This window comes from Trachinotus anak, unplaced genomic scaffold, assembly GCF_046630095.1.
Source record: "Trachinotus anak isolate AG129_WGS33_773 ecotype Australia unplaced genomic scaffold, CSIRO_AGI_Tana_v1 ptg000007l, whole genome shotgun sequence".
NCBI lineage: Eukaryota > Metazoa > Chordata > Actinopteri > Carangiformes > Carangidae > Trachinotus > Trachinotus anak.
In genome coordinates this window covers 2,300,802-2,327,359 of record NW_027273858.1, presented here as the reverse complement: position 1 = coordinate 2,327,359, position 26,558 = coordinate 2,300,802, and the positions used below count along the sequence as shown (strand labels likewise).

The following is a 26,558-nucleotide window of genomic DNA, read 5'->3' as shown; positions in this document are numbered from 1 at the left end:
TTGTTTTTAATGTTCTAGTGTGCCTTGTGTCTGAATGGTGATATATAAATAAACTTGCCACAGGCTGGTGTGGAGACTCTGAGAGACAACACTGCTGCTATATGAATTAAAATGAACATTAAAAGTTGCTTAGTGACTGAGATTTTTTTTAAGGTTTGTACAAAAATAAAGAAAAAAAGAAAAAAGAAATCAAAAGAGAAAGAAGAACTAGAAACTGTTGCCATGGTACGGAGTAGCTGTGGTAACCGTTGCCAAGGATACTCTACAAACTCCACTGGTGACTTTGTGAGATGCTCCAAAGCTTTGGTCTCCACAAAAGACGACATGTGGTAACAGCGGGCTGCTTCTGCACACACACACACACACACACACACACACACACACACACACACACACACACACACACACACACACACACACACACACACACACACACACACACACAAAAGAACTTTCAATAAATTTCTTGTTTGAAAATATAGATGGTAACAAAGTGTTCAAACAGTGATGGTGTGTATTGTTGTGTCAGAGTGTGTATCGGCGTGTCAGAGTGTGTATCGGCATGTCAGAGTGTGTATTGTTGTGTCAGAGTGTGTATCGGCGTGTCAGAGTGTGTGTCGGTGTGTCAGAGTGTGTATCGGCATGTCAGAGTGTGTATTGTTGTGTCAGAGTGTGTATTGTTGTGTCAGAGTGTGTATCGGCGTGTCAGAGTGTGTGTCGGTGTGTCAGAGTGTGTGTCGGTGTGTCAGAGTGTGTGTCAGTGTGTCAGACTGTCAGGTCCTGATCTGCTCTTCTTACTCTTGGATGCCTCGAAGGAGTTGAACTTGGTCGGTTGGACGTAGTTTACCAGAGTTGACATTTCCTCAGTAGCCACCGCCTCCCGCTCTGCTGAGCCCTGAAATAGACGACAACAGGAACAAAGTCTGAGTGTCAACACGTCCCCACTCAGATCAGTGCTGGGTTTAATGGTGTCATGGATGCATCATTTCCAACAACAGCAGAAACACCATCTGACAAACAGTAAACAGAAATAACAAAGTAATGACAAGACTAAACAGCATCTAGAGCAAGACATCCACAAACACTTTTATAGCACAAATACACGCACACTTGTGCAAACTTAGACTCACACCAGGACTATTTTGCTTTAGTTGATATCGTTTGTGTTTGTTTGTGTCCTGTTCTTCTCTTTTCTATGATGAATTTGTTTTTTTTCGTCCTGATCAGTTTTTCTCTTCTTGATGTTAATAGAGACAATTTCATCAGCAGTTTGGGTGTTTTTTGTTTTACCAGATTGTGCGACCCACGCCCTGAGCTAGACTGCTTTGATTGGGAGGGGGGTATGGGGGGGCATTAAGAGATTGACTGGTCATTAGCTGCCAGACTTTGGGACTTGTTACTGGGGTACTCTATGAGTTTTCTTTAGGACTATAAGCTATAACATACACTGTTTTATGTTATCTAAAACTAAAACCATAGAATCTAATAATACATAAACCCATAAAGTATTTAATTTTAAACCCACCTCCACTCCCCCTCATAGACGGACAACTTCATTATATCTAATTATCTATTCTTACAGTCAGTGACTTGTATATTAAAAATAAGTATCTGCCTTAATCCAGTAGTTTTTCTAGTCTACTAGTGTATTTTCTGTTTAAAAGGGAAACTGCAATGTAATTGGGAATGTCAGTTTCTGAATTTTAAAACTGGGGATGCACTGCTAGTGCAGCTGGGTTGGGGATCGGGGGTCAAGGGTCAAGGATCAAGGGTCGGGTTAAACTGAGGAGTAGTACCATGAGACTGCATATCAGTGGCGTCATGAGGTTTAACAACCAGAAATTGGTGCATGTGACAGTGACAGAGAGAGAGAGAGAGAGAGAGAGAGAGAAAGAGAGAGAGAGAGAGAGAGAGAGAGAGAGAAAGAGAGAAAGAGAGAGAGAGAGAGAGAGAGAGAGAGAGAGAGAGAGAGCCTAGAGCTGGGCCTGGAGCCACCCCTCCTCCACATTTTCCCAAGATTCATCTCATCTGTGTGTGAAGATAAACTTCGTAAAAAACTCTGTGAAACACTCAAACGCAGCTTGTACGCCTGAATCTGTGGTCGACGGCGAACACTCCACTAAACAGGACAGCAACAACTGTGCACATTCAGAATAAACAACAGCAGTCATGAAACCAAACAGCAGAGAAAACCGAGAAAATAAAAGCTCACATGACAACGAAAAGCAACGAGTGTTGACAACAACAAAAACCATCAGTAACATTTAGAGTCAATAACAACATCAACAACAACACAATGGCACAAAAGAATAAATGACAACACAATGACTTCATAAATAAACATTAACAAATGGTGACAGCGGTGAGAGTGACTGACCCACGTCACCACTGACCTTTTTACCATCATCATCGTCATCATCATCATCTTCCTCACTCTCAGCCTCCATCTCTGTTAAAATTAAAGTTAAACAAGTCTTCATCCTCATCAGCTCTTCATCCCTTCTTCTTTTTTTCCCCCAAATATCAAAGATCAGAATAAAACTTGTGACTGTGTATAACAAGATAACAAGTCTAACCAGTCAATACCAAGGCAGGCTTTTTATCAGTTACTGTGGGTTTGCACATAAACACCTCAGTAAATGTAGCTGCAGGTAAAACAGCTGATCAAATCTGTAGACATTTATCAAACTGAGAGATCTCTGGTTTATCAACACAAATGAACCAACAGTACACATTCATTCACAGTAGTAACACATGACGAACTCAGATCTGTGCAGCGACTGTACAAAACACACAAAAGATCAGAATAATAACCAAACAGAAGCCTGTGGTTTTGTAAACAACCCACTGCGTTAACCTCTGTGCTGGTGATTATTCAGTCCACTCAAGCATCCACTGACCACACGGTTACAGTCAGCATGTCCGAGTGTGTGTGAGTGTGTGCTTCAGTGCAGCTACTTGTCTGCACTGCACGGCCGGGCTCTCAGTCCCAGACCTGTTTTCAGGTTCTGCACATCAGGTGTGTCAGTGGGGATCCCTCATGTCCCCCTGCACTGCTGTTTAATTGCTGCTCTGAGCTGCCGGCCTCTTCTGGGATGTCCTGCTCATTACTGAGACATCCCTGATGAGGATTGCAGCGGAAAGTCAGAGACACCAGCCTGAGCAGATCTGTTACTGTGGCCAGAGTCATGATGGAAACTATCACTGAGTAATGTGAGGTATCTTCTGATGAGACCTGCGTACAGGATATGATTAAACCATGGGCGTAGGTTTGCATATGGACAGTAGGGACATGTCCCTAGCAATATTTTGGGGGGATAGAACTTTTTCACCATCCAGAGCATCAGTAACAGGGAGTATACCAACAGCCAGCAGCCCCGGTGATTTAAAATGAATACCTGCTATAGTACCTAACGTCACCAGCCTTACATTATTAGATTGTTGATACTGAAGCAGGTCAAGGTGGAGCTGGATCTAAATGTGAAATGAAGGGAAAAAGGAAAACAACACTGGTAGAACCTCTGAATATAATGCTGTTAAAGTTGGATGCAAAAACGCTAAAATATTGTTTGTTTTTTTTCTCTTTTCCATTAACAAGTAATTTCTTTTAGTCTTTGATCTGTTACAATGAATAGGTTTTATTTCAGTGCAAATATCATATTATATGTTAATAAAACATTTGGTTGACAGCATAAAAAAACCCTCTTTGTGTTGATGGAGTGGTGGCTGTTGGGTTCCTACCAATGTTGAGCTAAAGTAAGATAAACCCTCTAGATACCACACTTGTGATTTTTAAGTAAAATAAAAAAATAAATGAGACTCAGGCTATGATATTTTTCACATTTTGCCCTCTTTCTCCCAGTCTGCTTTATGTGAAAACAGTTTGAAAGACTCATACAAAAACCCACTGTGATTAGAGGCTGAATAGTGTGTAGCATTAATATTTTCCAGCCACGTGAAGCTCTCCAAGCCTGAAAGGTGACAGAACGATTTATTGTCCTGTCTTGTGTTTTGATACAAAGACCGTCGGTGTGTCACAGATGAAAACATTTCACATGGATTTCTGAAAAAAAAAAGTGCTTTTGTCTTTGTGTCTTACCTCCTGTGTTGTTGCTAGGAGACACCAGCTCATTGCTCTGATTGGCAGGTTGGTCCGTCAGTCTCTTGGTGTCTGTGATGTTGGAGGGTTTGTGTGATTTCTTGTTCTTGATGAGAATTTTGCCCATCAGCTCCTGAGGACTGGGCAGGGGGACGCCTGACTCCAGCTACACAAACACACACACACACACACAAACACACACACACACACACACACACAAACACACAAACACACAAAGGACATGACAATATAACTGGTACATTTGATGTAGTCAGCGGACAACACACAGTTTGCAATAGTACAGTGTTTATTTAAGATTTGTCCAATGTGTGTGTGTGTGCATTCTTACAGGGTATTTGTCCAGAGGGTCAATCAACAACGCATCTCCAAAAATGGATCGACAATATTCGGCCATTTTAGCCTGCTGCTTCAAACTGACAGGTGGACAAAGAGAAAATTGGACGGTCAGGAAAATAAAAAAGGAGTTAGATAAACATCATATCATTCATAAAGCTCAATAAACATGTAAATAATGACAGAGATTCTCACGAGTCCACATGGTTTTCAAAGGAGAGTATGACAGGAAAAGGTGACGTCTTGAAGGCGCACTCTGCGATGGCTTCAATCACTTCCTGGAAAATAAGACACAACATGACAACAATACTGAGAACACTAGAAAGTCAGTAAAAGCAGATCAGACTGTCAATGATATACAGGGGTGGACAGTAACAAAGTATATTTACTTGAGTACTGTACTTAAGTATATTTTTTGAGTATCTGTAGTTTTTTTTGGGAAACAGAGCTTTTAGTCAGTGGAATAAACTTTCTTTTTTTTGAAAATGTGACACACTATATGCTGTGTCCGTCACAGGAGAAAAAATCGCAGGCAACTCCTCCACGGTCGGTCGTGTTGTGATGCTGCGTTTATGAATCTGTCAGTGTCCAAATGATGCTGCGTTAGATAAAGATGAGGATTCTCCACCAGATCTCTTCATCTTTAGGCCATGTTTGAATCTTTTAGAAATAAACTAAAACTTTTTTTGTTTTAAAAGTTTGCTGTGACCAAACTTCATCACAAAAAATTGCTGCCCAACTTCAATGTTAGGGTAACATGTTTAACTCCAGATAATCTTCTAAACAGACAGATTGTAGTAGTAGTGCAACAGTAGTTTAGTGATTGTTTTAATTACCATTTTTATGTGATGGTTGGTCAGCTGACTTGTGGCCATTTTCATTGGGTCTGTAGCATATTCTACAAGCTTTTTATCTACAGGCTCTATAAGTAAGTCTCAAGTAAAAAAATGAACAAAGAATGGAGTGAATAAGGAGAGTTTTCAGTAGATGACAACTAATGCAACCTGGTAAAGTACTGCAGCAGCTGGAATCATAAAAACATAAAAACAGTTTCACCAAATTTTGATTTTAGCTCTTGAGGCAACCAGATGGCTTGTGCTTTTGAGAAAAGGTTCATATTTTATAAGCAGGTCAGAGACGAACAGAGGAGCAAGGTCATGTAGGGCTTTACAGGCAAGAAGTAAAATTTTGTAAACAAGTGCAAAACTGTCCAGAAGACAATGAGGATAAATCTGAGAGCTCGCACAATAACTACACATTTACTACAAGTATAAGAGACTTGTGATGCTCAGGTATGTGAATCACCTTAAAAGAGATCTCTGATGTCATGGTGAACCCGTGTGTGATGACAGGTTCCTCCTCAGCGGTCCGTCCTTTCCACACATCCAGTTCCACGCAGCGGCATCCTGCCAGGAGAACCTGCCTGTACATCTCCACTGAGGAGCTCCCTGCCAGCTGGCCCGCTGAGACGCACACGAGACATTATGACTGATTAAAACACAAAGCAACAACCTGTCTATACTGACGATGATTATAATGACTTTGTGCTTAATGAAAGGTCGTAAAGAAAATAGATCACCACAATATTGCAGCTGTATTTTAGGGTGAGCCCACCCAGAACACGACCCAAACCTCGCTTTCTAGGCCATCTCGTTTTAGACTCAGGTTCACTTCTTGGGTCAGTTCATTATTTTGACTGAACCCAAAAATGTTGAGTCTTTTTGTGTCTCAGGCTCAGGTTCAGCAGCTCTTGGATCAGTGTGTTTTTACCCATGCAGACATGTCATATATGACATATATGGCCCTATATCAAGATTGATGCTGCCATTATTACATACATACATCCTCTACATATATGAAGATAGATTTGTATATGTACATATATTAAAAATATCTATATGATGAATTTTTATATGGTATAACATGTCGCAAGCATATATGTCAACAATTTGTATAGTTAATTTATATATGTAATGTTATTGCAGATATAAATGTAATAATTTAATAAATGCCATATATGGAAATTCAATATATGTACATATATTACATTTGCGTGAGGGAATTTTTAATGGTTGGTTCTGGTAACACAGTTCTGGGTATTTTTAGTTCAGCTACTAATTTTGACACCAGTGAAAAGCACATGTCTGATGTTTTGGTGGAGGTGATTTTCTGAGATGCTGAGTGTGTGTCACTCTGAAGCTGTAATGGCTCACAGAGCGGAGCTTTGTGTTCCCCTGACGTTCTGCTTTGTTCACAGAATTAAACTGTCATCTCATTGTAATTTCTCTGCTGTTCATACCGGCTATGAAGTGAATGAACAAACAGCTCAGCACCAGCATCAGTCCAGACTGTGGTTCATTTTCTTACACAAGTCGAAATAACTCAACAACCACCCCCTCACAGCTTAAAAATCCTCGGGGCTGTTGCCGTTTCCTGCAGGAAGCCGTGCTTAAAAGTCTTTCATCACAAACTGCCACCTATAACCCTACCTGACACCATCAATCAGCTGATGCAAAGTAATGCATCCAGTGTTGGTAGTTAAATTGAGAATCAGAGTTGTGTGCACGTCCTGTATGTGCGTACCTGTCAGGTATGTGTTATGTGATGAGTTGACGAAGTAGTGAGACAGCGGGAAGCTCATGTCTTCGGACTGGTCCAGTTTTTCTGGTGGAATGACTCCGTTCTCATCACTGGACAGATAACTGGAGAACGCCTGGACAGAAATCATGCCTACACAACATCCATAACACAAACACACACACATTATACAGAGATACAAGAAAGAAACACATTACAATAAAATGAGTTAAAGGCACAAGGTGAGAACATTTGTCTTTAATAAAGTCTAAATCTGCAGACTGAAATGTCTCTTCTATGTTTAAATAATGTATGAATCCTAAAATGCCCTTTGGACTCCTACTTAATATCTTAATAATTTACAACTATTAAAAACACAAAATACAAATATTCACTTGACTTGACACATGACAGATTAGTTCAAGTAACTAGTCAAATAAACTACACCAAGTTAACCACTTGACTTAGGTTAAGAATTACATTGTCACATTACTTCCTGCTTTGCTCCTGAATATAAATATAGGTCATTTTTAAAGAATTAAACAAACAAAAAGTGGTGTAATTCTGAGAGGATAATCTCCTAATCACTCTTGTAAACATAATGAGGTAAGGGTTTGTTTAAAACTGTAATGATATTGTGACAATTTGTTTTTGAATACAGTGAATGTTAACACACAAATTAAATTGTCTAAATTCACACGACGAAAGAGAGTTAGTGAAAAAGAAAAAGGGTCTGAAAATGTCAACCTGAACAGTTTTAGTTTGACTTCCTATATATTATAGTAAAAACATACTGACATCCTAAAAAGGTCTTTTGAATATTATAATATTTAATGTTTTCTCCATCCTGCCAACAAGTAACAGTAATTTATTAATACAATGACCAAATGGTTATTCATGTAGATATGAGCCAGTTAAGTTTCAAAGAGAAACCAGAAGCAAAAAGACAGAAGTCTTGGTCTTATTTAGGTTACTGGTTTGCATGATTGTATCACAGATGGAAAAAAAAAGGTTCCTGCAAGAGTTGGTATTGGATTTAAAGTAACTGCCAAGTTTTTTTCTGGCAGGATCCAACACAAATGTGAGGACCTAAAGTGCTTATTTTAGCAGTTTACTCTCTGTGGGTATGTGGGAGGGTTAGAAGAGTATTTTGATATCAGCCCATGTGCACATACAAACGCACATGTTAGTAACAAATGTAGCATGGCATTTCTACTTGTGTAGTAATATGTTGGGAAAATAGTAAAAATGTGCGCACCTTGCTTCAGCTGTGCCTGGTCATGTTGGTACCTCTCCATCAGAGTGTGTGTCTGTGCAGGACGAAGAGGCGGGTAGAGGATTTCGTTCAGCCTCGGGTCTCTCTGTTTGTTGTTGATGAACTCTGTCATCTGATCCACAGACATCGACCCGTCCTTCCCTCCTCTGCAGAGCAGAGTAGGGTCAGGGCTCAGGTTAGAGGGAGGGAACTGCAGGATCTGCACAGATCCTTATAAAGGATCCACATTTAAGGCCTTTAAGTATAGAAAAGTTAAATGTCATAAATAATTTTTCCCCTGATTTCCACTGCTTTCTTTGTGTCTGCCAATTCAGAAACAGGCTGGTGACACAACTGCGGGAACAAATGTACCTACAATGCCTCACATCAGTGATTCAACTTGCTGCATGAGCCTGACGGTTTTGTCCAAACGTGAGTTCTCTCAGATAAAACTAGAATCAGCACCTCCTGGTTGTATCCATCCACCAACCAGCCAAGCTGCAGGAAATATGGTCACAATCTCCTGTTCCTGAGTTACAGCACATGATGGTGTCACACTGAAGCTAACCTTTGATCATATGAATATAAAATTGCATCACTTCATTTTATCCTTATAGACATTTGAGTTAAATTGTGTCATAATTAGTGCAATGTGTTTTGTGAGGTCACAGTGGCCTTGACCTTTGACCACCAAAATCTAATCAGTTTATCCTTGAATCCAAGTCCATGTTTGTGCCAAATCTAAACAAGTTCCCTCAAGGTGGTCTTGAGATACCACATTTAAGATCCCAAAACTATGTTTTGTGAGGTAAGTGACCTTTGACCTTTGACCTCCAAATTCTAATCAGTTTATCCTCGAGACCAAATGAACATTTATACCAAATTTGAAAAAGTTATCTCAGGGTGTTACTGAGATATTCTGTTCACGAAAATGGGGCAGATGAACGTATATATGGACGGATGGACAACCTAAAAACTCAACGCCCTCGCCGCTGGCTGTCGCCGGCATGGAGGCATAGTAACAATGCTAACAATGGTCCTGACCTGTCGTACAAGTTAAGTAAGACAGACCTGCTGTTGTCCAAAGTAAAAAAAAAAAACTTTTTTTTTTTTTGACAAATACATTGATTTAATGAATTATTATAGTGCAAAAATCTGTTCTTTTAAAATCGGAGCTGAAATGACTGATCATTTAGATGACAATGAATGAATCATTTTAAGTGAAACAGTTGGAGGTTCTTTAATGTGAGGTGATTTTTATTTGTTGTTGATTGATTGACTGACTGATCAATAATGAAAACAATCATTACTCACACCCCGACTTTGAATTTGCTGAACATAATAGATTTAAGACTTTGGTTAACACACTAACATCCCCTCTCTTTAATCTTCCTCTGTGCACAAGTGGGACACAAGATGAATCATTATTCATCATTCTTCCCATATCAAAGAATTTGGCCTGAAGCAAATAACAACACAGTTAAAAATCTCATTTTGTAGAGCAGCTGCTTCAACATTAATAAGTCTTTGAGCTTATCGGAGCTCAGCGACTGTAAATCAGGTGAAGGATTTTCACTTACTGCAGTTTAAAGATGTTGCTGAGCTCAGGTCGAGGACACAGGCTTTCCAAAAAGCTTCTGTAAACTTCAAGTGTGAAGTCCTCCAGTTTGATGCTGTCACCCTGTCGAATATCCAGGACATAGACATTAACTGATAGAGACCTGAACTGAAAGAGCCAGGGACAAAGGTGGTCTGTTAGCCTCCAGCCTTCAGCATCTCCTGTTTTATACTCTTCCTACTTGCTGTAAAAAAAGTTTGAAAAACCTTAAAGCTTTTCTGTAAAAAAGTGAATCTGAGTCTTGTTGCTTTTTACTGGTTGCTTCAAATAAAATTGATGACCCAGATATTTGAGCTAATTTCACCCCTCCGTGCACTATGAATCATTCTGGACAAATAGCACCAGATAAAAGCCTCAATGCCAAATAAGACAGATAAGAGGAAGAAAAAAGAAGGATAAAATTGAAAAAGACTGTGTGTCTTATATTTGTTTATCCACAGGAAAATCTACAATTTTCAAAGTACGCATCATTGGCATATTTATGTGCATCTACTGTTTACTGCTACTAATGATAAAACAAACTGTGTTTACCCGTCCATAGGGAAGTCTGCAGTTCTCCAAGGCATTCTCTACTTTCTTTCTGTCTGATGAAAACAGTCGGACGATGCTGCAACAGACAATGAAATCACACCATTAACAGCTCATCCTTAACCACAACATGTCACCAACCCCAAACCTACATTTTTACTTCTTAAAATATCTCCCCCCTAATTAAACACCCCAAATTTACCCTTATAACTCCCCCAAATGTGTCTGTCCTCTGACTCCACAATACTTCCCTTTTCACAATCCCGAAACCAGATCTTAAAGGTCCCATATGGATCTTATGGATATCAACACTTCAAATAAAACATAAAAAATGTATATTTTACTGTTTTATTTGAAGTGTTGATATCAATAAGAAAATATATGTGTGGTTTTAAGAACCAAAAATCATCTCAGTGTAGTTTTACATCTCCTCTCTCAGGCTTCTCTCTGGAGCTGTAGTAACAACAGGTCAGTCAGCCAATCAGAGGAGAGGATCTGAACCTCTCTTCTGATTGGCTGACAGTTTTCTGAGTGATCAAATAAAAATGTAGCAGATTTCAGGTCAACACTTAAAGAAACCAAATCCTGCAAGGTTGGATGGTGGGTCCAGATGGGCTGGGCTTGGGGACTGGCTGAGGGCAGTAACTGCTTTGTTGTGACATCACAAAGTTACAGAAGTCCTGACGGCTGGTTTTAAGGCTCAGTTTCTGAATACAGGCTGTGTGCATTTCTCTGTGGACTGAGGCTTTGATACTTTCACAGTATTAATATAGAACCTAGACCTGCTTTAAAATAAAAACACATTAACATCTATCTTTATACAATATGGGACCTTTAAGTAATTTCACTCCAACAATATGAATATCCCCAGTGTGTTTCTCAACACCAACCACAAACCCTTTCCTTTGACTTCCAAGATATATCAACTGACCTTAATTCTGCTCCTGGTTTGCCTCTAAGATACAGCTTTCCATCATAACTGTATTATCCGTCTCATGCTCTGGCAGTGGTTGATTACCAGGTCAGAGCTGAATTAAGCACCTTCATGAATCCTGTCCCTGTTTTTGCTTTCCCAAGTGCACATGGAATTGAGTTTATTTTTGGAAGCGAGGGACAGGAAAGAGCAAAGTTTAAGTTTCTGCGCGTCTCTGCAGATTTCATCAGGCTATTTTCGCACATCCTCAGCCATCGACTCTAACATGTGCCTCAAAGTTAACTTTCAGACAGAGCCATTGATTAAAGATTAGGAAAGTAATGCTAATGATTGGTAACTCACTTCTTGACAGGGATTCTCCCCTCTGCGTTTGGCTGGAGAGTCAACCTGACATACCTGAAACACAGAGATACAAAAATCTGAGAGATGTATATCACAACGTGAGATCTGAAGGGCCTAACCAGCAAAACGAGAAAGAGTCTATTATATTACCTATCAGTGAATATGAGAGTAGTTATTGGGTCATAGACTTCAGTTTACAGCTGAGACAGACAGCACATTTGTTCTTTTGAGCAAAAAATGAAGGTGTGTGGGAAAAGCCATCCTTTGGGTATCCTAGCTGCAAAAACATTTCTGACCTTTGAAATAATATTTCAAGGCAGAAATTTGGTAGAAAATGATCCTTTCAGTGTTGTGTTATCTTTTGATGGAGGTCACAAACAGACCTGAATTATTCTGGTCGCAGATCTGGAAAAGAGCTATAAAGCAGATGGGAACAGCATGATCAGTGCCACACATGCTGAATCCTGGATTTCACCACCATTAGTACTCTTTGCATAAGCGAATGGGAGCTTTATATAATTTCATGCTTCTTTTCAACAATTTTTTAACCTTGAAACCACCAGCATTGAAGAGCCACATATGACTTCCTTCTCATTTCACACACAGCTAGTTGACAGAAAGTAGACGCCACAGCAGCAGTGTTCTGTGACACTTAACCTGTAATCTGATGCAAACTCACAGTGGATTTATAGTCTCTTAATCCTAAACCATGATCCTCATTTTTGGTCTTTTTTTGGGGATTTGTGTGTGTGTGTGTGTGTGTGTGTGTGTGTGTGTGTGTACTCACGCTTTCAGCAGACTGCGGTCTCTGTTGAGATTGTGGCTCAGCAGGTTAGAAGACAAAGAAAACAGTTCCTCACACCACACCTAGTGAAATCAGATTATCATTGTTATCATCATCATCATCATCATCATCATCATCATCATCATCATCATCATCATCATCATCATCTGTCTTGTCTGGTTTTACTTCTTGTGTAAAGTAGTCTGTGACTTTGTTAAGAAAAGTGTTATATAAATAAATTTTATTATCTTAATCATCATCACTGCCATCGTCACTCTGCTGAGTTCAGTACCTTGGCCTCGTCCTCCTGTGTAGCGATGAAGTTGAGCTGGTTGACGTTTACAAGGTCTGAAGCTGTAACCACAGTAACCACGCGGTTCTCCAGACGACCAACCAGGTTTCCCACATCCAGCAGCTCCCGCAGTTTGGCCTCCTATTGGAGGACACAGAATGAAATCTGTCGGCTGAGACAAAGCCACGCTGCAGGCTTGCAGAGAGGAGACAGATGAGGTGAGGGCAGACGGGGATGGAGTTTATTTGTCACCTACCAAAAATAAAATGGTGCTCTCATGGTGTTAGGGAAGATAATATGTCTATCCAGTGTGAAATGTTGTATTTGTTACATGCCATGTCACTGTGCTGCATGTTATTGTGCAGTGGAAAAGGTGGGAAAACCTGCTTAGTGCAGATGGAACAGGAGAAAATATCAGCTGATGAGCTGATCAAAAAGAGTCAAGTAATGTGGTCAAAACTCAGTAAAACATTTTTTATTGAGAATGGGTTGTTCTCAACCATTAGAAATCTACAGAACCATCACCTAGACCAAACTTTAACAGCTTGGAAGTGTTAGTCAAGAAACTACAGTAGTTTTTTGTCTTGAAACACAGCCATGATAAGCCATGGGAACTATATATGGTAACCACATGGTTCATCATGTTAATGGTACATGTGGCGTTTTCTTTCTGGACTGAAGAGGCCGTCGGTGTAAACTGACACAAGTGGTGCATGCCATTTCATATGGAAATTTACATTTACATTTACATTTAGTCATTTAGCAGACGCTTTTATCCAAAGCGACTTACAGAAAGGGGAACAATTAAGGTTAAGTGCGATAAGAAGTGTTAGCACAGCAATAAGTGCTAGAAATTGCTGGCAATGTTTGAAATAGCAATGGATTAAAGCCAATGTTGTGTTAACTCAGTCATAAATGAATCTTACTGTGAGTCTTCCCTTATTGGAGTTAAAACAGATCCCTCTCAGTGGACATTCAGTTTGATCATCTATTGCTGTCTCATGTTTTACGCTCTGTCAAGTTTTTTAATGTATTTTATTTTTTTTTTTAAGAATTTGTGATCACAATACTTTTAATTTCCTCCTCACACAATGATATGAACATCAATTTCTGGTTGACAAAATAAATGCACGGGTAAGAAGAAGATTATTGGACAGTTGTGAAGCAGCCTTGATGATCATGATTTAAAATCACTGGAGAACCCCAGTCAGGTGGACAGCAGCGTTAATATATATCACACTCTTGGTTATTCATAGAGTGATTTTCCAGCAACATAGACAAAGTCAGATACACAACCCCCCTCAATGACAGGACAAGAGCAGCCTCAAAGCATTAAATACAATAGAAATCCCATGTTAAAAAATGAGGCAGAGATAGATAAGAAAGGGATGAGTTGAAAAAAGCCAAACTCAGAATAAAAAAAGCTACAAGAGAAAATATGAGCACAAAGTAAAACAATACTGAGAAGTGAATGATAGGAGGAGCAAGTGTTCAGTGACAGGTCAATGAGAGGTCAGTGAGATGCAGCAGGCGTCTCTAAGGAGAGCGAGCGGTAATTCAGGAAGGAGAGAGTGTAGACCTGATACATAAAGGTGAAGCAGAGGTGAACGGATGCAGAGAGGTGACGGTACCTTGGGCGTCTTGGTGCTTCTACCCGTTCTGACATCTTTTACAAGGGTCAGGTCCAACAACTCTGTGTCCTAATGGAAACACACCCACACAAACAACACACACACACACACACACACACACACACACACACACACACACACACACACACACACACACACACACAGTCAGTTGTTATCTGGCAGGTAAGTGCTTCATCCTGTTTCCTGCTGGGGATTTAAGCCCACCCGGACAGAAAGAGAGAGTGAGCATGTGGGTTTGTGACAATCAATGATTACATGCTGTCTATATGCCTCTCTGCGCAATTCAAAGTTGTTCCTGCAGCCTTTTACATTTACAGAGCTCACATCTATTACATGTCTTATCCATATACTGTATGCTTGTTTGGCTGTATTCAAACGTAAATAAAAAAATAAAACATTATAATCATTATGACGCTATCATGTGAAAAGAATAAAAATAATAAATGAAATAATAAACAAAAATAACATATTTAATATGTAATGCATTTTTACAGTTTACTCAGAAATAATAGACAACAAGGTGACCGACACACACAGCCTAAGTGAAACCTAGGACTTTGTCATTCAACATCCCACTGACATTTGTAATTACACTAATAACTAAAAATCCAACCTTGGAACTGCCTCTCTCAAAAGTAAATCATATGGATTGCTTCATGTGTCAGGTTTAGATTTGAAGGGTATTTTCTTTTTTCAAATAATCTAATGTTATATATGTTTTCAAGTGGTCTATAACAAACCACATATCCCACAAACCCTAGACGTTTACGGGCTAAACACCTTGGTGAGTCCATGAGTGAGTTGAGGGGTTGCAGTCAGCTCAGTAGAAAACAGTTTTTAGATTAAAACTAGGGATTTAAAAACTGGCCTTAAAAGACAGCGTTGGTGAACTTCATGTAATGAAATGTATGAAATAAGTCACGATGACACTTGTTTTCGTGCTTGTTTATTTAATGGGAGCTGACCATGGCTCTGGTGTATTTCAACTAATATGTTAATGGCTGATATATGAAAATTGAAACATATTCAGAGAGTATTTACCCCCAGTGAATATTCCACTGAAATAATATCCTGCACTTCTCAGGTGTCAGTTATTCAGGCAAGAAGTGCATGAAATAATGAAGACTTGATACTTAAATCTGCACACTCATGACTCAAATTGGGACTTTATAAATTCACTTGACCTTTTTAAATTAGCATGCAGCTAATTTTGTTCATCCTCTGGCCACTCAACAATGTAGGCAATTCAAGACAGTGAGTGTATGTGTGGTGTATATGTCAACCTTGTTTTGTTCAGTCCAGTAGAGGTAAAATCCATGTGGATCCACATACAGAGTCAGTGGAGTCACAGTAGACAGATCCTGAGGAGGAAGACAAGTGGAACCAGTGAAAACAAAAACAAACGTTTTCTACTCCATATAAACAAAAACGCAGTGTCCTTCATGGAAAGTAAAAATCCCTTTTGGTCCACTTGGGGGCAGCGGACAGAACTTATCAACATAACCTGTGTAACCGGATAGCGTCTAGCATTGTGTGCGTTGTGTTTGGATGAAGAGGCCAAGACCAGGATATTTGTAGGAGGCCATCTCCGTTTATTCTGACAGAAGAGGTCAATAGCAAAATCCTGCAGTCGTTGCGATCATGTAAGGTAGCCCTTCTACCGTGGAGTACAACAGCAAAAAGGGGAGAGGTAAAGACGAGAGACCCCAGGGATCCAGAAACTCTCAAATGTTCAATGTAAGTGAACTGATCAATGTAAGTCCAGTGTTCACTCTCTTTTTGGTCCCTACTAACTGCTGAGGGAAATGTATGTGGCTCTTCAGCTGCTAAATGCTCCCGTATGTTCACCAGCTAGTACTGTCTGCAGTGAGTTTTTAGCTGAAAGGACTGAACACAACGAGTGAGAGTGGTGAGAGTGAACCAGAGCAGTAAAGTCGAGAGCCAGACGGCTAAATAATGAGCTGAAACTCACTGTAAAGCTCTGTAAAGCCGAGGGGAGCTGTGGATTCAGGTGATGATTCTCTGTGGGTTCATGACTACGAGTGACACAGTTTTCACATCGTCTTTTGGTTATGATTAAAATATCAATTTTAGTAGCTTTATATAAAAACTACTTTTACTCAATGCTACATGTTTCAGCTGTTGTAAGTGTCCACAATCTCATTTTACCATTCACTAGAGTAGACACTTTTGAATGTGCTCACTAACACCCTGGACACAAAATAACTCCTCCATGTTTCAGAATAAAGTTCTATTAAGTTGTCACGACATCTTTCCTATTGTCCCTGTTGCCATAGTAACCCACCATGACAGTTTCTAATTGGCTCCAGGTGGAATCAAGCAGTGCAGCTGTCTTCATGTTTTGTTGTCTGTTTGAAAAGTCTTTGCACTTTATATGAAATGTGTGTTTCAGAGGACGAGTTCATGTGCGAGCAGCTGTCGACTGCTGCTAAAAAACTAAACAAAACAAAAGCCAGTATAAACTATATATGTGTATATATTTACTCTTTGTTTTAACATGCAATACTATTGGCTATTAAGCACACACAGTAGACAAATTAGTTTATCTCAAATAAACTGTGATTAAAACATCAGATTCCTAAAATAAAATGACACGGTCTTGATTACAGCAGCCAGGGGGGTTGTAGTATATGATGTTTTCTAGATTACAGCAAAACTGCTTGAGTCATATACAGCAGAGAATTGAAAATGTTGCTGGGCCCCTACAGACCACCACTGTACATGACAGTTTCATTATTCCCTTAGGTACCCAGAAATGAACCAGTACTCTAAAGCTGAAATGTTTCTTGACTAACTGAATAAATGATGATAATTGATGAATTGTTTAAGTCATTTTTTCAAGCAAAAATGTAAAAAGTTAACATGTGCCAGCTTCTGAAATGTGAAGATTTGCTTGTTTTCCCCGTTATCTATGATGGTAAATGTTAATGTGTTGTTTTTGACTATTTTATGACATTTTATACACTGAACAATTAATTCATTATCAAAGAAAATTGTCAGAACAATTGATAATGAAGGTAATTGTTGGTTGCAGCTACCTCGCCATAGGTTTTCTGTGGACAGAGAAACGGAAGATTTTCATAAAACACAACTTTACAATAAATGAGCTCAATGAAAACTAAAAGAGTTTAAGTCTTGAATCATTGGGTCCCTCAACAAGACCAGGCCACAAGATAGAGAGTGGAGGACTCAACTGTGTAGATATTATACTTCAGTGGTGCAACTTTCAGTTAAATTTCTAATTATTTAGATTATGTAGACCCAAATAATATGTAGCCTTTGAGCTTGAGCCTTCGTGGCCCCTGGGGGGCAGTTGGCTGCAATGCTCAGTTTATCCAGCCTTGAGTTTTTCCATTGAGTTTGGGGTCATTTAGAAACAGATCTGCAGTTTCTATGAAAGGTCACAGACTGTAAAAAGCACATTTGGTGACCTGCTTTAAGAACCCAGCTGTTTTTTCGTAGTGGCACATCATCTCCTGTGGGAAAACAGTTTGTTCTAATATTTATAAAAATGTCAGCACTTATAAAGATCTGTACATTTCTCTGCATAGATTTGAAAAGGTCATGGATTCTGCTGTCTGAGATGCTTGACTCACAACTTACATTCAGAAGAATAAAAACTAGAAGGAAGAGCTCAGAAGATGGTTAACTAGATCTCTGGTTGTCACCCGTTGGCATGGCAACCGATTCTATTTTTCATACAGCTCAGCTCTACATGTTATTCAAATATCAAAACGCACGCACACACACACACACACACACACAGTGAATGGATTCAACAGTATATTGGATTAGTTCTTCTATAAGTATGATTCATGATATTATATGGCTCAATGCATTGATTCACACACACACACACACACACACACACACACACACACACACACACACACACACACACACACACACACACACACACACACACACACACACACACACACACACACAGCCAAACAAACATCCATTCTTTCTCACACACATCAGATCTGTTTAGGTGGTGGTAACCATGCCAGTTACCATGGCAACCGGACAGCACGTTTTCTCATTGTCTCATTGCTCTGTACTTGTTAGCATACCAACACACACATGCACAGACACACACACTCAAACACTCTCTCTCTCTCTCTAACACACACTTACTTACACACACACACACACAAAGCTCTGCAAATACCTACAATTATGCATTTCATTGTGACACATAAAGGCACAGGAGGAGTTGTTCATGTGTCTTTTATACACATTTAAAAGCGTGCGCACACGCACACACACACACACACACACACACACACACACACAGAGCACAGTAAATGCATACTAACAGATTCCAACAGGTGGCAACAGAGAAACTGACCACAATTGCGTCTCACATGCACACACTCACTCACTCACACACTCTCTCACACTCTCTCACACACACACACACACACACACACACACACACACACACACACACACACACACACACACACACACACACACACACACACACACACACACACAGTCACTCTCCTCTCTGCCTTGCTGGCGTCTAATCCACAGGTACTTACTGCCAAAGCTCAATCAACAAATGAATAGTAAACACATCTGACAACATGGCACATTTCCTCCTCCTCCTCCTCCTCTTCATCTCTCACTCCAACTGGATTCGATTCAATTAAGCATGATGATGATAATTTTCTTAGATCACCAAAACATATATAAATATTGCAAAAATAAGTCAAACAAAAATAATAAATGAAATTAAAAAGTGAAAAATAATAAAAATGTTTTTTTTTTTTTAATTAAATACTTAAGGAAAATCTGTGTCCTTACCTCGTCCCATTTAATGAAGTTGCTTCCGTTCCTCAGTGTGTGAGAGACGGAGGGAGTCTGGAGTTTCAGTGCATGGACCCCCGGCTGAGCGCTCGCCATGGCTTCACACACATTAACACACGCTCTCTCTCACACACAAACTGGGGATGCTCAGGCTCAGACACTTGGATGCTGCATCTCTGCCATGTCCGAGTCCAAACTCCACAGAAGTCAGGCGGAGATGCTCAGCTGCAGCACCATCCCCTCCTCCTCTTTTGGCTGCACTTGTGTTGTCTTCCTCTCTGTTCACTCTTTCTAATCTCAGTCCTTCTCCTTCTCCCTCCTCTTTCTCTCTGCTACGTCTCCTTCCTTTCTCCTCTCTTTTCTTATCCCTCCCTCCCTCTGCTCATCTCCCCCTCTCTCCTCTGTTGGTGCTGCATCTCACAGAGAGACAGACTAAAACAGATGCCTTCGTGGGAGACAGGATATGTGTGTGTGTTAGTGTGTGCGCGTGTTAGCGTGTGCATTTGTGTCTGTGCGCGTGCACTGCCTCCACAAATTGACTCATCGGCGACATGCGCACAATGGCAGCTTCCCACAGATGGGGGAGGGATAAGAGAGGGAGAGCAGGAGCGACAGGGAGAGACAGAGAGAACGAAAAAGAGAGTGGGAGAGATGGAGAGAAATGAGAAGTGAAGAAGAGGAAGGAGGGAGAGGGAGAGAGAGAGAGAGAGAGACAGAGAGAGAGAGTAAGAGCAAGTGGGAGAAAAGGGAAAGGGAGTGGGTGATTTAGTGAAGAGGAATCAGGATTACGGTCAAATAAGGCCACTTTAGAATTTACACTACGTTGACAAAAGTATGTGGACGCCAAACATTACATGAATATGCGACTCTTCATTCCTAATCTGCATTAATGTGCTGCTGTAACAGCCTCTACTCCTCTGGTACAGAGCAAGTTTCAGACTCTCCATCAGATTTTAGAACCTGTTTGCTGGGATTCGCTCCTGGTCAGACAAGATGAGCAGTGATTCGACAATGAGGCCTGGCCTGCAGTCAGTGTTAGTGTTGGATGGGGTTGAGGTCAGGGTTCTGTGCAGGCCAGTCAAGTTCTTCCACACAGGGGATGATACTAAGTCTTGTTTTGATTGATTTATCACATTAATATTAGCATCAATATGATCCATCACATGTTAAATCGCATTCTGGTCACGTGAACATTCTTCATAGTGCATGCACTTGTTGCTGTGGCATGTGCGCATTCAGAAAATTTACTAATAAACAAGTTGCGTTTTAACACACATCTGAGTGATTTACAGTCTACCCATATGCAAATATATGTACATATATTTAATTCCCATGTATGAAATATAAGTACATATAAAATAAAAACAAATATGTAAAAATTACATATTGACATATATGTTTAGCCCACATAATTAACGACAAGCTGCTCTCCTCTGCATAATCAAATATTAGACACAATAAAACATATTGGATGTGGTGTTGATAACTTGGATTCTGGCCCTGGTTTTCATAGGTGTTGCATTGGAACCAAATTTAGTTGTATCACCAACCCTCTACCTTCAGGGGCCTGGCTTTGTGCACGCGGGAATTGTCACGTTGAAGAGAGCCTCCTCCAAGCTGTTGCTACAAAGTAAGAAAAGCACTATTGTGTATAATGTCATTGTTTGCTGCAGCATGAAGATTTCCCCTGAAGTAGAAGCATAGACTCTCAGCCAAAACCATAAATATGTACAGGAGTGTCCACATACTTTTGGCCGTAGATGATGTAATTAAAATACACAGGCTGGCATTAGGTTTTTATGTTGACAAACAACTGATTATAACAGCGGAAGGAAGAGAGTGGGCGAGACATTGGAGATTGAATAATTGAATATTGGAACGATATTGTAAAACAAATACGGTGAAGGACAAACAGTGAACAGTGTCTCTCTCTATGGTGTGTGAAGAGTCCAGTCAATAAGAGAACATGATTAAGAGCGTGAGTCTGTGTGTCATGATTCAGAGGAGCGAGATGCGGATAAGGACATTTAAGGACATGACCCTGTGGTTGTCTGTAATATCTGCCCCTGTGTGTTGTGTTTAACAAATAATCAGTGGATTCAAACCCAGTTGTGTTTTCTGTTAAACAATGTGTGTGAAACTTGTGAAGTGTCTGCAGAGCAGCAGACAACAAAGAGCCAGAGGCACTATGTTTTCAGGTTGTCCGTCCGTCTGCTCCGTTTGTGTGAACATGATATCTCAGTTACGTCTCGACAGAACTTCTTCAAATTTGGCACAAACATTCATCAAGAATGAGTTGATTAGATTTTGGTGGTCAAAGGTCAAGGTCACGGTGACCTCATGTTCTCGTGAATGCAATATATCAAGAACACCCAGAGGGAATTTCATTACTTCAGGCACAAACATTCACTTGGACTCAGCGATGATCTGATTACAATTTGGTTGTCAAAACACACGCTAATTATGACACAATTTAATTCAAATGTCTATAAGGATAAAACGAAGTGATGACATTTTATATCCAAATGGTCAAAGGTCAACTTCACTGTGACATCATAATGTTCTGCAAAAAAACGCTTTCTACTAAAATAATATTATTCAATGTTGTAACTCAGGAAGGGGAGATTGTGACATTATTTTCTGCAACTTGGCTGGTTGGTGGAGGAATAAACCCACAGGGGGGTAATTCTAGTTTTTATAGAAATAAAAAGTGTTCACAGTGAGGTCTGTGGATTATCCAGAGCACAGACAATGTCCCTTCTTAAAGGCCATTTCTGCCAGAAAAAGTAAAAATCCAGAGGTAGGAATAATAAAAATGAAAACCAGTTGTAAAGTCATGTAAAACAACTAAAATTTTGAGATAGTAAGCCCAAATCTTTTTTTTAATATCTCACGAATCCGACTTTGCAAGTCCAAATTTAGACTTACAACCACATACTTTTATCTATGTCATAATATTAACTTAATCTTTTCTCAAAAGTGAATTTCCTGTCAGCTGCTTATGTCGTTTCACTACTATCTCATTCTACAGTTCAAAAAGCACAAACACCTATGATGAAATCTACTCTTCTTTTTCTTTCAGGGCTTTTGCAATAAGACACAAAACCACACAACCCTCATTACCAACAACACAACTCTTTGCCTTAGCACATGTGCCTTTGCACTTGCGTGCAGGGAGATATTGATTTCAACACATAGACTTTTTAAGACACAAGAGCATACAGCATTCTGCCAATGCCACAGCATGACCCTGTGACCTTCACACTGCCCTACACACAGATATAACACATCACTTACTTGATACACACTCTTTTGAGGCCCACTTTACCAGCCTGCAGCCTCCTACGCACTCACACTTTAGTGCATGAAAAGACACGTGCAGACTCATGTTGCCATGATACTGTGAGTTCGTACCTGATACTGTTAGTCAGTGCCAGAGCCAAATTTATCAAATATACAAATACTGCCAAATGTCCAAAATTAACCTAATGTTTAATTCAAATGTGGCGCTAAACCAAAAGCTGGATGGTTATAAATAACGGGGGTACATGAGGGTAGTTTTCAGTCATCATCAGATCATAATAACGGACAAATATGAAAAGGGATTTTGAGTTTTACAGCAAATGCTGTTTAATTTAGATATGACTTTGGGATAGTTCACATAAACACAGCAGGTGCTTTGCCTCAGCAAACACTGGGGAAGCACTGAACGGCTCCATGGCTGTCAGCACAAAAGAGCAGTTAAGGTGCTCTGTGCTGCAGCTCAGCGAGATGAGTCGGAGGCATTGAGGAGCTCCCACAGCAGGGGTGGGAGGTTTGGTCTCAGATGGATTCAGTTCAGGATCTTCCTCTGAATTTGCATGAGAGAGTCCAGTGGACGGGGTAAACACACAGTACCATCAGCATTTAATTGCTGTCTGTTTATGGCAGTTCTGAGGCAGAGATTCCTCCTATGGATTTCTGTTCTATATGAATAATTTAAGACTGAACATCATGATTACGACTTGGGTCTTCAAGTGCCTCATGTTAATAATTTTGGGATTATTACAAAGATTAACATGAGGATTCAGACCATCAGACAGGTTGCACAAATGAAGAAAAACCAAATACTCATCTTAATCATATAACTAAGACTCAGTGCTTTCACTTTTTGTCTTTTTTAACTGAAAACATTTGTAAGCATTTGTCAGCAGATCCATTAAAACTGATTTTTGTTTGCATTTTGCAACACACACAGCTCAGAATATGCTTCTGGTAATATAAAGTGACAAATGAGGAGAAAATGCAAAGAAGCTGCTAATTGCATTCCCTCTATGGAAGCAAAATAAACAAGAAAAATACAAAGTGGTTGCATTACAAATAGTATTTTTTTTTAACAAATATGTATCTGGATTTATGATGTAGAGTTTTATTTGTATGCAATTTCCACTTGTTTTTTTAAATACATTTTTATCAGTTAAAAATGCATTTAAATTGTCAGATCTTTTCTGAAATAAAAGCCAAAAAATAATGAAGTAAATGTAAAAATCTTTATACAAAATGTCAAAATTAGGTTTTAGATTTATTCGTACAGAGGTTTGTTGACCAGTGGCACCTCCTGTATATTGTGTTTTGATATAATTTTTCATTGCAAGTGACAATTATAATAATAAATACTATGATAAATATAGTTGTATAATTTGGGGGTGTTAATCTTCCTTCGATTCTGGGTAAAATTCTGTTAGATAACCGTCTTATTCTTTGGGTTTGTTTACAAACTCATCGTCTGACTGACTGTGTTGCTCCCTGCTAAGCTCCACACTAATGATGTCACCAGATCTCAGCAGGATCCAAACAGACAACAGCTACAAACCCCCCCCCCCCCCCCCCCCCCCCCCCAAAAAAAAAAAAACCAAAACAAAAAAAAACCCTACAGAAATAAGACTTAAATAAAAACCACATTTTTCCTTCAAGAAGCATTTCTTTTTAATTTGCCACACCCTGAATTACCAGCTGGAGCCCACTGACACAAACACATACAAATGTTTCCACACATACAACTCAAGACACTCCTACTGCCCACACACTGGCACTCACACAGACAGAGGCGCACACGTGCACACACATAAAGAGGCACATGCACTAACACACATGAACACACTCACACACACATTTGCACACACCCCAGTCTTCACCAGCAGATCTCCGTGCTGGGAGCTTATATAAGGGAGAGTGGGAGGCTGAGAGCTATTTCAGGACCAGAAAAGACGTAACTGTGCGTGTGTGTGTGTGCATGGCTACACTACCCATATGGATTTGTATTGGTGCTGCCGGGTGTGTAGGCCTGCTGTAAGGACTATAAGGACTCTGATTCAGTGGGTTTCGTAACCAGTCAAGTTTGAAGTGAAGTTTGGCTCAGAACCTCTGGTAGTTCAGAGAGTCTCTGTGCCTACGATGCGTTCAGTCACACCCCTGAGCTGCCTGCATGCACACACGCACACACACACACACACACACACACACACACACACTTTAAAAGGCAGCCGTCCCTCAGAGCTGTGTAGCAACTGGAAAAAGCCTACATGTTTACTTGTAACTACAGACGTGTCAAATGCACCCGGATGTTGTGGCAGCAGCACCCTTCCCCTACCCGCTCTGATGAGAGCCTTTCCAAAAGCCTTCTTTTAATTGCAGTCTTCTCCCAAAAAAAGCCTCACACATTTCCTGTGATCTCAGGCAAACATTTTAAAGGGCTGGCTCACTTCTTCCTACTGAAGAGATAGTGTCTGCCTGCCAACACCTGCCAACAGCATGTAATGTGGATCATATAGACTAAAAGGGGGACACAAAGTCTGAAAAGACACATAGCGGCTGCGTTTTGAACTTCTTCAGTAGGGTTAGGGTTGTTATGTTTGTTATTTTGGCCTCGGCTCTCCCTGAAGTTAAACTGTGCTTCATGTGTTGGCAATAAATCTTTGAGATTCTGAGCAGTAAGACTCCTTGAGTTCCTCATCGAGTCTTATGGTACTCCCCCTTTCCTACTAGACCAGCTTGGGGTCGTAACAGCTGTGAACACTCTGGGATTCTCAACTCTGAGGGTAAGGCAGAAATCTCAGAGAGAAAATATCTCTTTTTAGCCATGCATGCAACAGGAGTGAGTTTGTCCACCACTTTGGTCCAGACTGTAATAACTCATCAAATATTGGATGGATTGCCAAATAGTCATGTCCTACAGAGGATATATCCCAGTGACCTTGCTGCATTACATGTTCTGGAAGTAGAGGATCAGGAATGTAAACAGCTACAACATCAAAGGGATCACATAGCAAGTCATAGCCTTCAAATCACACAAGAAAGGGCAAAAAAAACAACAAAAAAAATACAGACAACATCAAATTAATCTTATTTCCTGCTCAGTAAAATAAAAAGGATAGCAAAGAGTCTCCCCCAACATATTGCAAGGCAGAGATAAGCTTTGCTTTGCTCTGGAGGAGAAAGGATCTCTCAGTTAATGCAGGACTGACTGAAACAGTGAACGGTAGCCGGAGGGCTGTGCTGACATAAGCATACAGATCCAAAGTTTGTCCTTGTTAGTGTGATTCAGCCTGTCTGTGGGTTCTGGAGAGCTGGGCTGTGAAGTGTGAAGGCACATTTGGCTGCTCTCGCCTCTATCACTAAATCATCTGTATCAGTGTTAGACAGATTCTTTCACCGGTTTGTTGCTGCAGCTTTAAAAACTCTGCACAAGTTCTGAAAACCAGGAGGGTCTCTTGAGATCTTAATGTTTTTTTTTTCCAAGTGCATCTTGTTGAAAGTGGAAGCTCGGTTATGTTACGCGATACCAACACAGAAACAACGCTCACTGAGAGATGAAGATAAAGGATTGAAACAATCCAATCAATATATAATATACCATAACTCCCCCTCTAACACTAACCTAACTGAAATCACAGCAATTGGTTGTCAAGTTGTGCATATCCCAACCCCTGTGTCTCTCTCTGCCCCCCACCCACCCCCCCCTTTGTTTTTCTTAGTTCATATTTTGTCTCTGTCTCAATTTTTGTCTTACTGATAAACTCCACTGTCTTGTGTTGTAGTGACCTTTAACCACCAAATTCTTATTATTTCATCTTTGAGTCCAAGTGAATGTTTGTGCCAGATCTAATGAAATTCCCTCTCAGCATTTCTGATACATTCCATTCACAAGAATGTGAGGTCACAGTGACCTTGAAGTTTGACCAACAAAATCTAACCAGTTCATCTGAATGTCCAAGTCAATGTTTGTGCCAAATCTAAACAAATTCA

General features: G+C 40.1%; 1 protein-coding gene across 1 annotated transcript in view; it reads right to left on the bottom strand.

Annotated features, from left to right (window-relative positions):
- plcb1 (phospholipase C beta 1) overlaps positions 1-20,192 on the bottom strand; it is a 31,274-nt gene extending 11,082 nt beyond the window's left edge. The window contains exons 1-17 of the mRNA XM_071479899.1: positions 19,272-20,192; positions 15,719-15,796; positions 14,415-14,483; positions 12,784-12,924; positions 12,495-12,574; positions 11,708-11,761; positions 10,435-10,510; positions 9,866-9,966; positions 8,289-8,452; positions 7,037-7,183; positions 5,759-5,916; positions 4,649-4,731; positions 4,449-4,533; positions 4,100-4,265; positions 2,394-2,449; positions 799-895; positions 262-346 (exon numbers count right to left, since the gene is read on the bottom strand). Of these exons, the coding sequence (XP_071336000.1) occupies positions 262-346; positions 799-895; positions 2,394-2,449; positions 4,100-4,265; positions 4,449-4,533; positions 4,649-4,731; positions 5,759-5,916; positions 7,037-7,183; positions 8,289-8,452; positions 9,866-9,966; positions 10,435-10,510; positions 11,708-11,761; positions 12,495-12,574; positions 12,784-12,924; positions 14,415-14,483; positions 15,719-15,796; positions 19,272-19,370 (1,739 nt within the window). The 5' untranslated portion in view covers positions 19,371-20,192. The remainder of the gene's footprint in view (positions 1-261; positions 347-798; positions 896-2,393; positions 2,450-4,099; positions 4,266-4,448; positions 4,534-4,648; positions 4,732-5,758; positions 5,917-7,036; positions 7,184-8,288; positions 8,453-9,865; positions 9,967-10,434; positions 10,511-11,707; positions 11,762-12,494; positions 12,575-12,783; positions 12,925-14,414; positions 14,484-15,718; positions 15,797-19,271) is intronic.
- Between the last annotated feature and the right edge of the window lie 6,366 nt (positions 20,193-26,558).